The 12,313-nt window shown below is 46.8% G+C and overlaps 1 protein-coding gene across 2 annotated transcripts in view; it reads right to left on the bottom strand.

Moving 5' to 3' along the window:
* Positions 1 to 12,313, bottom strand: part of Plb1 (phospholipase B1) — a 107,336-nt gene that overhangs the window by 51,538 nt on the left and 43,485 nt on the right. For both annotated transcript variants that reach the window (XM_021162761.2, XM_085836586.1), the window contains exons 6-12: positions 12,136 to 12,182; positions 11,586 to 11,629; positions 9,083 to 9,173; positions 8,725 to 8,776; positions 6,036 to 6,122; positions 1,083 to 1,145; positions 431 to 510 (exon numbers count right to left, since the gene is read on the bottom strand). In XM_021162761.2, the coding sequence (XP_021018420.2) occupies positions 431 to 510; positions 1,083 to 1,145; positions 6,036 to 6,122; positions 8,725 to 8,776; positions 9,083 to 9,173; positions 11,586 to 11,629; positions 12,136 to 12,182 (464 nt within the window). The remainder of the gene's footprint in view (positions 1 to 430; positions 511 to 1,082; positions 1,146 to 6,035; positions 6,123 to 8,724; positions 8,777 to 9,082; positions 9,174 to 11,585; positions 11,630 to 12,135; positions 12,183 to 12,313) is intronic.

Here is a 12,313-nt window from a genome sequence, read left to right as displayed (position 1 = left end):
CCTCCTGTGACTGACTACCATAGTTCAACTACTGAAGTGCTGAAGTCCAGCAACATCCCCCCTTTGGCTCACCTAATTAACATGCCCAATTAAAATGAAACACCTCATCCTAACACAGGGTTTCCCCTTCTGCGTTTATAAAGCGCCATTTTCCTATGGGCCATGTCTGTCTCATATCTATCCAGAGGCAGCCCTTTGTCCTCCAGGACAAATACCCCTCCCCGTCTCCCTTGCCCCTTTTCTTTATCCCTTATCCCTGCCTTTTGTTCCTCTGGGGTGAATAAACCTCATTTGTGCTGAGAACATGGTCTTAGAGTGTCTTGACCTATTTACCTCGACTGTCCCTACCGTACTGACATGTGATAACCACACCAAAGATGATGGTCCTATACTATGTCTGTCTGTCTGTCTGTCTCCTGCTCTCTTTTACCTGAAGACAGTTTCTTGATGCTGAAGAGTCATGGCCAAAACCTCAGAGAGATCCACCAAATTCACAAATGCTCTGGGGACCTAGGAGATGAAAAGACATACGAGATAGGAAGAGACACACACGTGCATGTGCCAAGCTGCCATGGCTGCCTCTGGGCCCTCTGGAACCCTGAGGGCCTTGCCTGGAGACCACCCTTTGGAGGGTTTGGATGAGGTTGGTTTAAAGGTGTCACCCCTTCAGTTGTGCATCTTAGAATGCACCTCTTGCCTCTGTCTGGTGCTGAGTTTGGCCCAGATCTTGGGGAAGCACTGTGTATTTGGGAAGGTGAGCCACAGCACAGTTCTCGAACTCCCAGAGACTGCAGCTTCCAGAGAGGCTAGCCTCCATCAGAAAGCAAGGGTGCTTAGCTCTCTGAGAGTGCCCAGACACCCCACCCCCACCCCAGGAGCATCCCTTTCAGGACAGGTGAGAAGATAGAACCCTTCCAGCTTTCTATCCTCAGGGTCTTGTTCTCTTACTCCAGCAAATGCCACTGTGAGCAACCTGAATGCCACCTCTGCTGCCCTGAGAAGGGCCTCATGGGCACTCAAAATGATTCTTGCCTCATGCTCCATACCCCAAGGCCCCAGGGGCTGGGCAGTCATTGCCTTACCTCATGATGCAGGTAATCCAGCACGCCCCCCAGCATCTCCATGTGCTTCACCAAGTGCCTTTTCTGTGAGAGAAGAACTGGGGTGAACAAGGGCAGCAGCAGGGAGGACACAAGGCCAGGGCCCAGACTCAGACAACCCCACAGAGACTATGGCAGATGCTTAATGGAGGCTGTGCTCCCCCACAAGTGTAGAATCTCGGAGCTGCTTCGTTTTGGCTTGGGCTTTGGGTCCAGACTGTTTCTCTAACTCATCCTCCACTAGGGAGGCATTCCACATCAGAGAAGGGCAAGCTCTAGGCTGAACCGTGATCACAGCCACTGTGGGGGCTCTCATGCTCCAGGCAAAGGGTGGGACACATTAGTTCCCAAGGACTGAGAGCTGTTTTTATCTGAAGAAAATAAATCTGAAGAGGGAACATGATCAACCTGGTCTTAGTGACCCAGACAGATCTCAAAATTTCCAAAAACGGGACCTGGAGCAGTTGCTTGGTGGGTGAAAGTCATTTGCCACTAAAGCCTGGTGACCTGTTTGATCATAGGATTGTTCTTGATCTCCACACATCATTGAATGTCTCTTTGTCTGTCTCTGTCTCTCTCTCTCTCACACGCGCGTGCGCACACACACACACACACACACGTGTATACAAAATAAACAAAATATAATAATTAAAAAAATCCAAAACTTCCACAGGGCACAGGCTATATATTCTGTATCTGGGAGATTTGGGACCAGAAGTGTTTCTGTTTCTGTCTTTGGAGTCTTTCAGGTGTGGGGTACTTGCATAGATTTTACCAACTAAGTATTTATTATCTGAAAACCCCAAATCTGAAATGCTCAAAAGTTTTTGGATTTTGGATTTCTAACCAGAAATCCAAGCTGGGCTGTTTGCCAGATCCCTCCTTCTCCACCCCCACCCCTGTGCTGTAGTTGCCCTGAGTAAGAAAAAAAAAAAAAAAAAGGTCTCAGAAAGAGAGTCGCAAGGGCCCCATTACTGGGATGTATAAATCTGTCTCATCCCACCCCCTATCTCCCCAACCCAGTGCAGCCCTCTCCCATCTTTGCAGGCGAGAAAATAAGCTGATGATGGAACCTCTAAATTTGACCCCTGGTTATCATTTCAATGTGAAAAATAAGTGAAATATACAAGAAGACAAACGCCTCAGCTGGCTGCAGACTAGCTGTCCCCTGCAGCAATGTGGCTCAGACAGCAAGACAAGGAAGGGCAAGAAGCTGTGCTATTTATTACCTGGGGGGACAGGGGCAAGCACTCTAGAGGCATCTGCCAATCATCAGATGAGGGTTGCAGGGAGGGCTGCCCACTACCCACAGCCTAGGAAGAAGTGCCCATGTCTGTCTCTCCTCTGCTCCTGCTTTGGTGAGAGGCTGGCATCCCAGCCCATCTGTTAGCATTGGCCAGTGATAAGCACTCTGTCTGGATTCTTCTGAGCAACACGCTTTCCTTCTGAAAGAGCCCTAGGACGTGCGTCCAGAAAGGTCTCTGCAACTCAGCTGTACCATGTGCAGGGCATCCATCTTCCCTGGGGGACCTTGAAAAGCAGGGTACTCCCCCTCCAGAGTGAGATATTGCTTTAGAAACCCTTGAGTCAAGGGTTTGTCTCTAGACATTCGGGGAATCTAGTCTCATCCAGCCATCACAGGTGTAGAATGGTTGTCACTTGGCTCAGCAACTACCCCGTGTCCAAGTGGAAAACATTATATACCTATAATGACTATCATAGACATTTGTCGTCAGACTGCTTTCATCATGATTCAGTATGTTATGTGCTTCCTGCGGCAGCCCAGTGCATGCACCCAGAACAAGGAAAGTAAAGAGCGCGTGAATCCACAGCCCCCTTCATCCATGCAATGAGCTGGAGTATTTTCTATTTGATCCCATTCCCTCTCCCTTCCTTTATTTTACAATTTGTGTTTCAACCTTTCTGACTTAATCACGAGCACTCACTAATGTCCTGGCATCCATGACCTCAAAACCTAGAAAAACAATTCTCTGTGTTTAAATTGAAAGAGATGAGTGGACAATGCATGCATGGGTAAATGCATGCTTGAAATGAGAGGTGGTCAGCCCACACTAGGGAGCAGATCACTCAGCAAGAATCGATCCAGTCTGTAGGTACCATCATGACAAGGTCTTAAAAATACATGGTTGATGAAAAGTGCATGCGCACACCTATATGGGAACGTCACAGTGAGTTGTGATCAGTGGTGATATGCACACTGAATACATTTTAATGAAAACAAAGAATATTAAAGGTAAAAGAAAGAGTTTCATATTACTTGTGGAACTAAAAATTAATTTAAAAAAAACCAAGTCGCATAAATGAGACACATATACTTAAAATGCATCATGAACTCAATAATGCTCAAAGGGACATTGAGGCAAAAAAAAAAAAAAAAAAACTTGTAAGACTGCTTAGCTGCAAATTAGAGTGCAGAGAAGAAATCACGAATGAGTGTGAATGTGCTCTCGCACATGGAAAAAATAATCAGATGCCATTCTGAGCCAACTCACCACAGATACGATAGCCCTGCTTGAGTCTACACCTAAGAGGGCAGATTTACGTATGGGCTTGGTAATGTGTGAGTGGCTAAAGAGTAATGAGTGGAGATACAGAGGCAATGTGTAAATGCATGCTTGAATATATCAATGCGCAGGTGCATAATTCATGAGTTAACATTAATATGCATAATGACCCCAGAGAGAACAAACAGAGCATGTAAATTTCGCTTGGACCTAGTGAACAGAGACCGTCTTACTCTGTGCACTACACACTCGGGAGATCTGCAGGGACAAAGGAAAGGAAAGGGAGGTTTTATTAATTCTCCTGGGGTCCTACGGCACAAAGGAAAGAGAGCTTTGATAGTGGCCCAGGGATCTGTGCAAGTGGCAGCATTTGGAAGGAGGCAAGATGTGGCAGGAGAGGGACACAGCAAGAAAGCTGGCCATAGCTGAGCTATGGCCTGACAGAGGTCCTGAGAGCTGGGCTGAGGGAGCAGTGGCAAGATGACAGAGACAGCTTGGTGGCAGCTGTACTTCAGACTCATGAAGAAGAGTGTGTATGTCATTCACATGCCACAGCCTATATTTCCCAGCTATCCCGTACACTTTGGACTGATTGGAGCTGATCTTTGATAAACACTGAACTCACAATCTGCGATATAATTATCTACACATAATTTAGATAAAACCACATGTTTTGTCCCCAGGAAAGCCATCGAGCCTCAGAGATTAGATCCACAGATCATTTGCCTTTGGTAAACGCCAGTCTTTCCACCCAAGCTGGGACTCAGGGTTAGGGAGGGTGAGTGGAGTGTGCGTGTTCTACACCAGTTAGGGGAGGCTAGGGATGCTTCCTGCGTTTGTCCACGCACTCACTGCTCACGTGAAGGCAGAACTGAGAGAGGCAGAACAATTCTTAGCTAACTAGTAAGCTGATTCTCTCCGGATGCAGAACAGCCATTGACTCAGGCTGCCCAGGCCCCGACTGGAGAGTACAGAAATCCATAGTAGAATCATATGAAATGTAAAAGCTCCCGTGCAGCAAAGGAGACGATATCTATGCGACGCCAGGGCCTACACGTAACAAAAGTATCTGTTCATTTTCCAAGGGGTTAATATTCACAATATATTAGGAACTAAAAAAGTTAAACACCCAAAAACAAATTATCTAATTAACAAATGGCCAGATGCCCTGAATACAGTGCTTGAAAGACATATAAATGGCCATTAAATCCGTGACAAAGTAATCAATGTCATTAGTCAACACAGAAGTACAAATCAAAATCACACTGATAACCCAGCACACCCCACTCAGAAAGACTCTCATCAAACAACAGGAGCTGCAGGGGGGAGGGGGAGGGGCTCCTTACATATGACTGGTGGCAGTGTGAATTAGTGAATTACTAAGCTACTGAAAAGTCAGTAGAGAGGTTTGTCACAAAGTACAAAACAAAACTACCATATGACCCAGACACCGTACTCCTCAGAATCCCAAAGGACCCTAAGTCAGGATACCTTAGTGGCATCTATCTATACATCCATGCTTCTCATGACACTGTTAGGGAATCAGTCTGGGTACTCACCTCAAATGAATGGATAAAGATAATGTGATAGTCTACACAGAAGAGTACTATACACCCATAAAGAAGGATGAAACTGAGTCATTTGCAAGAAAGTGGACGACTTGGAGATCATCAGATAAGCAATATAGACCAGACCCAGAAATACAAACATACATTTCCTCTCCTATGTAGAATCTAGATTTTTTTTAAAAAAAAGATATGGAAATAGAAGGGGAACTATTTGGCAAGAAAGGAGTGGGGAAGCAGAAGGAGGGAGAAAAGGTAATGTGTGTATGGAGGTATATTATATACATGGAAGTATATTATAAGCATGTATGATGGAGGGGCAGTGATTAGGACATATAAATAAATAAATAAATAAATAAATAAATAAGGCAAAACCCCCCAAAAGACCCATTATTTCAAGCAATGAACAGAACATTAGATTTTCTTTTACAAATCTAAAATACAGAATTTAAAAGTATTCTTGGTTCTTGTGATGGTTACGAATGCACGGCTTTGGGCATACACTTACAACACCATTTTATCCCACCCAAATCATAACCCACCAAAATGGTTAAGAAGGTCAATTCTATGTCCTCTGTATTGTATTACCCTAAAATACTGGAGGAAAAGAAGTAGCTACATTTTATCATTTTTCGTTTGTTTTCCTGAGAATCTATGTATCCATCCATCCATCCATCCATTCATCCATCCATCAATCCATCCACATGCCTGTCCATCTGTTCACTAATTCACTGTCCTAATTCTGAAACAGGAGGCCACATCCCCAGCCTGGTAGGCAGTGCACAGACAGGGGTGGGCAGCCCCTCTCCTCACCAGCAATCTCAGCCTCCCCACCTGCAGCTTACCTGCTGAGCAGAGGGACACAGGTGACACTGGCTTGTGTTACTGAAAAACACAGTTATGAGTTTCCAGTCCTTCTCAAAGTCAAGTTGCTGCAGTGAAACATCAGAGAAAAAAGAGCTTGAGCCAGAAGTCTGTCTGCCCATGTTTCTCAGTCTCACACCCCAACACTTTAAGTCACTGTTAGGGCTGTTTTTGTTAGTCCTGAGCATCTGATCCTCCTGCCTCTGCATCCTGAGAGTTATAGGCATGAGTTACCATTGGCTTGGATGCTCTCTCTCTCTCTCTCTCTCCCTCCCTTCCTTCCTTCCTCCCCCTCTCTTTCTCTTTTCTTTTCTTTCTTTCCTTTCTTTCTTCTTTCTTTCTTTCTTTTCTTCCCTTTCTTTTCTTTCTTTCTTTCTTTCTTTCTTTCTTTCTTTCTTTCTTTCTTTCTTTCTTTCTTCCTTTCTGTCTGTCAAAAGTAGTACTTGGTAGTCTAACGGAATAACAACTCTTCTATAAGGCAATTTGTACCTTCTTGTATTAATAAGCAGCATACCTTGATAAAAAAACATTCTTTTGCAATGTCAAATTGAACCTAGGGCCTTGGGCATGCTTAGTAAGTAATCTACCACTGAGTTACACATACATCCTTTTTATTTTGACAAGCTAAAACTTTCAAATTTTCACAAAATTACCTGGGCTAGCCTTAAACTCACTCTGTAACCTGACAGGCTTTGCACTTGTGATCCTCCTGCCTCAGTCTACCAAGTAGCTGTGTTTACAGGCCTGTACCACCAGGCATGGCTCTCAAAGGATATTTTAAGGAAAGGAGGGCCGTACAAGGTTTAGTTACAATGACATCCTGTCCGTAGGAAGGGGAATCAGCAGCCTGCATAAACATCTGCAGTAGTGTGTTCTCGTGTAAGCTACCCAACACTCATGTAAACAAAGTGCTACGTGGTTGTTAAAATGAAAATGGAAACCATAATCAACATCACCAGAAAAATTGAGAAAAGTTGCTTACACAAAGCATGCATAGCCAGTGATACCCCATCTTACACAGATATACATACTTAGAAAAAATGTGGAAGGGAATATCTACAAAATCATTACTAGTAATTATCTTTTGGTATTATAAGGGTGGTTTAATATTACACCTGCTCTCTGGTTTTTCTATAGTGAGCATACTGTGCGCATAACAAAACAAACCTGTTTGCTGAGGCAGCCTTGTGCTGCCAGGGAACTGTATGAATTCTGATCTTTAGGAACTAGCTCTAACTGACTGCTTGAACTCGGCCTTGTCACATGACTTCTTGGAATTTTAGTTTCTTCATCTTTAAAATCACAGGGTTAGATTCAGGACTGCCCAGTTGTTATAGAGAACAATTACACTCTTATTATCATTATGATGGCCCAGCAGCCATTGTCAGGGAGACTGGATTTGTTTTATTTATTTGTTTTTTGAGTACAAAGTCTAACTCTGCTCCAGGCTGGTACCAGATTGCCTAGGACATGCCTCCTTAGCCTCCTGAGTGCTGGGATTATGGCTGTAAGTCACCATCCCTGGATTTGATGGGATTTAGAATAACCAGGAGATACACTTCTCTGCTTGTCTGTGTGGGCAGCTCTAGAGAGGCTTGAGGAGGGAAGAGCCACCACAAACATGGTTAGCACCACCCATGGTCTAGGGGATTAGACTGAATATGAGGAAAGAGGAGAAGCCAGAGGGCTCCAGCATCCCCACTCTGCCTCTTGACTGAGAGAAAGACACAGTGTAATCAGATGTCTCATGCCCCGACCGACGGCCATGGCTTCTCTGCCATGGTGGACTGTACCCCATATACCCTGAACCCAAACAAACTCTTCCTCCCTGAGTTGTTTCTTGTTAGGTAATTTATTCCCTGTGTATGCGTGTGTGTGTGCATGTGGGTGTGTTTGTAGGCATCTCCCTCAACTATTCACTGTGTTTCTGAGACAGTGTCTCTCGATAAAGCCAGTACTCTCAAATTTGGCTAGACTGGCTGGTCAGCATGACTTAGGGATCCTCCTGTCACTCCCCTCCCCAGTGTTGGGGCTACAGGCACGTACCATTCTGCCTAGTTATTATGTGGGTGCTAGGAAGTGAACATGGGCCCTCGGGATCACATGACAAGCATTTTCTTCTGACTGAGCCATTTCCCCAGCACTGTGGTAAATACTCATGATAGCAATCATTGCTTCAAGGACAGTGATAGCTACTGGCTTTTAGTGAGCTTCAACTGTGCCAGGCATGTTCAATACATTATTCAATCCTCTATAAGCCCTTTGCATTAGGCTCTTGATATTCCTCCACTGCTTAAATAGCAAAACTGAGCTTAAGGGAGGCTGGGTGCCTTACCCAGCATCACACCTGGAAAGTCCAGGTCATATGTAAGCAAGCCCATCTCTCGCTAGAACCCAACCACCTCTCTACGTGAAAGATCATTTAGTCCATCAGCTGAACTTCTGCAGTTCTACACAGGAAGACATCCTAAAGAAATCATTCTAATCAGAACCAGTCCCTCTTGTCTCCGAAGTGACTGGCCTTCAGAGTATTACAGTGGAAGGGGTGTTTCCTCAGAGGCCAGGACACATGAGCTGTGCACCAGAGCCGTCAGCACTCTGTATCTTGGGGTCATTGTCTTGCAGCAAACCTGGAGAGCCCACCCACACCAGAGTTCCAAAGCCTCTTACCGGGTTGTCCTTCAGGCGCCTCACCAGCTCTTTAGCCTGAATCCACAAGTCTCTGCGAAGTGAGAAGCACAATCCAGAAAGTTATATTCTTAATGTTCAGGAAGGCGATGCCCTCACTCCCAGAACAGCTGCCAACATCTGAACCAGAGGCTACCCTTAACTACACTGGCTTCTGAGGGGGCAGACTTGACCTAATCTTTAAAGCCAACTGAAATTAGCAGGGGGAAGGTATTTATTAGGGCATTGACTTAATGAAGAGCTCTAGTTCAAAGCTCTCTGACTTGTCAGTCCCCTCAAGTCCCTACATACCCAAGGCCAGCAAGAATGCACAACCGCAGAGATGGAGAAGAAAACTTACTCAGCAGTAGTGTGGACTGCAGTGCCCTTCCCAGGAGAACACGTGGGCATCAGGACAGAAGGACTGAAATGTCTGATGATATCTGAAAGAACTACAGAGAGAGCCAGGGGTCACCTCAAAAGATAAACGACTCCCTAGGGTGACAAGACAGCCTTGCTGCCTCATTGCGCGGCTTAGCCTCCACCCCATGCTGTCAAGTCACCCCTGAGGCAGACCCTGGACAGTGAAGGGAGCTAAATTGAGCATCTGCCTAGGTGGGCCAGGCCCACGGTCGACTGCTTTCCAGGCACACTCTCATTTACTCCCAAGGAGACTGAGATGGAGACATCAAGCAAGCCGTGTCAGGTCCCCTGGCTGACAGAAATGACTGGGATTAGAACCAGAACTCTGGGCTGCCTTCCCATCGGCTCCCTTGCTCCTTGTGAGTGACAGCAGGGCGGGAAAGCTCCAGGGAACACACAGAGAACATGTCGCCAAGCTGACAGCCAGAAGACTGCTAAAAATAGTGCTGTCAGGAATGTTTAAGTCTTGCTCCTCAGAGAGGACAGGGCGGAGCGGGGAGGCTGGGCTGCAGAGGGAAATACCTCTTTCTCCCCCTTCTTCTTGCCCCATCCTCAAAGAACCCCAGGGTTTATGGAAGCAAAATCCAGACAGCTTCAGGAGAATTCTCTATGGAGGAACACACCTGCTGATAACAGGCAGGGAGAGAGAGGAGAGCTGGGCTGGAAGCCAAGGGACCAGTTGCTTCGCTTCGTGATCACAGATGGTCACCTAACTTTACCGTTCAGGGTTGCCATCCTGACCCCTCACACATGAGCGAGGTTTTCTCGTCTGTGACAAGCTTGCAGGATCCCAGGCCCGTGGGTGGGAAATGAAGATCTTTGCACTCAGTTCAACGTGATGCGAATGGTGTGCACGTGTGCGTATGTGCACGTGTGCTTATGTGCATGTGTGCCTATGTGCTTGTGTGCAAGTGTGCATGTGGGGAGCACTTCACCCCTCCTGTGAGGATACTTGCTAAAGGCTGCTGAGGATACACGCATTCTAAGTCATGGTAGGAAGTCACTGGGAGAACTGCTTTCCAAAGTAAAAGTGATCAAAATTTCCCTTAAAACATTTCTCAAAACTTTGCCTATCAAGTTGTCTCATCTCCTGGGGTCTTGGTCTATCGTTGCTTAGTCTTGGGGTTCTCTGGTTGTAGGGGACAGAACAAAAGGCAAGGCATAAGGGCAGAGATGCCCCGTGTTTCCAGGGACTCTGCTACTTACTGAATGCACAACCTTGGAAAAAGTCGGTTTATCTATTTTCAACAGTTTTTCCATTTGCAAAATGGCTTCATAGATGGAAAGGGTGTGGCTTGATGTAGAGGTCACTAGAGTATTCTAAAACTCAGTCGGAGGGTGCAAGAGCTGAGCCTGGGTCAACCCCATCATACACTGAATGGGGCTGGACATCCCTGGACCACTTTCTCTGTGGAACTCCTGCCTCAGCTGTCAGTAACGGCTGCCAGCCATTATGTATTCCTCCCCACTCAGGGCACCCTCAGCTTCAGAAGTCCTGATGCCAAGGGCTTCAGGGGCAAGATCTGCCCTCCCTGTCACTTCTGCTCAGTTGGGATTCCTGATTGTGATTAGACATGGCGGGCTGAGGAGGAGGGAGAGAGGCAAAAAAGCCAGGCAAAGAAACAGAGTGGTCCTGGAGGCTCCAGGTGCAAAGAGCATCCTCAGGCATCCCCGCATTAATCACCGCATATCGCTTCCTCTACCATTTGAACAGGACCAAGTCTAGGCTTCAACAGAGCTGTGACAGCCACCAAGTCAGTGACCACTCTGACTCCTGCCTAGGAGACCCTCCTACAACCCTAATCCTCAGTAGCCCCTTACCAGGTGATGGGAGCGCTGGATAGTCACCTCAGCCTTCCTCACTGGAACATGAGCAAAGGGGGCAGGTTCCTCATCCCTGTCCTTTCTAAGAACTAAATACATCACAAGCCCTTCGTGTCAATTTCTAAGTCCAACTGATAGGGCACCAGCCACCCCCTGCTCATCACCGGCAGGGTGGCAGCTGAGCCTTGCCAGCTCATCTCACAAGCAGTGGATGGGAGACTCTACTCAGACTAGCTCAGTAGCATTTAGGCTTGGGTCTTCCTCTTGGACAGGCGGAAGGATCCAGGACATTTTTCTCAGGTAAGTGCCATGAATCCACCTCTGAGGTAGTCATACAGGAACAAGATCTTATAGGCTTTGGTCTGGTCTTTTCAGGTCCCCCTTACCCTGTATGTTTCTCATGCTTTCTATTCAGGACATGTGACCTTCTATCCCCTGCCTCCCTTATGTCTCCCTAGCACGCCTTCCCGTCTTCCCAGTCACCAGTGATGCAATGAAGCAATAAAGTGCATCTTCTTTATTAACAAAGCATCTGCTGCGTCCCAGGGGGTGGGGACAATTTGGAGTCTGGCTGGAAACCCAGGACTCACCTGTCATGATTCCCATGCATGACTCACCTGTCATGATTCCCATGCATACATCCTGTGGTTTGTTCTTGATGCTGTAAGAAGCGAGCACACAAGGATCAGACTACGTTTGTTGTGCACAGGAGCCTTTTCCTTGGCCATCGTGGGCCATTTCATAACAAGCTTTGGCTTATCCTTGCTCTGGGGGTATGGAAGGATAAACAGTTCCCTCAGGATCTTCTTCCCAAGCTCTCTAGTCCTTCCCAAAGCTGAAGAGGACACTGAGTCCAGGTAAAATGACTCCAGTCCAAACCCTGCAAGGCCCCCAGGAGCAGAGGGAGGGGGCCCTGTGCACTCACAGGGGTTCCATCTCTCTGGTCTTTCCCACTTCTCTCTCATTCACCCAGAGGAGCCACAGGAGTCATAGGTTCTGGGAGGATGAGGGAGGCAGGAAGTGGTTCTGGTCACTGCTGTCCCCCAACCCTTAAGCAAAGACTTTGAACTCTCTGGTCCTTGGTGTCCCCCGTCAATCAAGCAAGGAGCTAGCAGAGGGAGTGTGTGGCGTGTCTCTGCTAGCTGTGTACCAGGATGGGTACCTTACCTTTGAGGTTTCTCCATGTTGATCGTGCCAGACCCAGGGGCTAGAGGCTGGAAAAGATAGATACTTGGTGTGAGTAAGTCAGTCAGGGGTAACCAGCACAAGGCAGGGAAGCTACGAGTCTATAGAAGACCAAGTCCACCTTGCTCACTTTATGTCGAGGAAAGCACCCCCTGCTTCC

The sequence above is a fragment of the Mus caroli genome, unplaced genomic scaffold, assembly GCF_978045245.1.
Source record: "Mus caroli unplaced genomic scaffold, Mus_caroli_1 scaffold_4, whole genome shotgun sequence".
Taxonomy (NCBI): Eukaryota; Metazoa; Chordata; class Mammalia; order Rodentia; family Muridae; genus Mus; species Mus caroli.
This window is presented reverse-complemented; position numbering and strand designations above follow the sequence as displayed.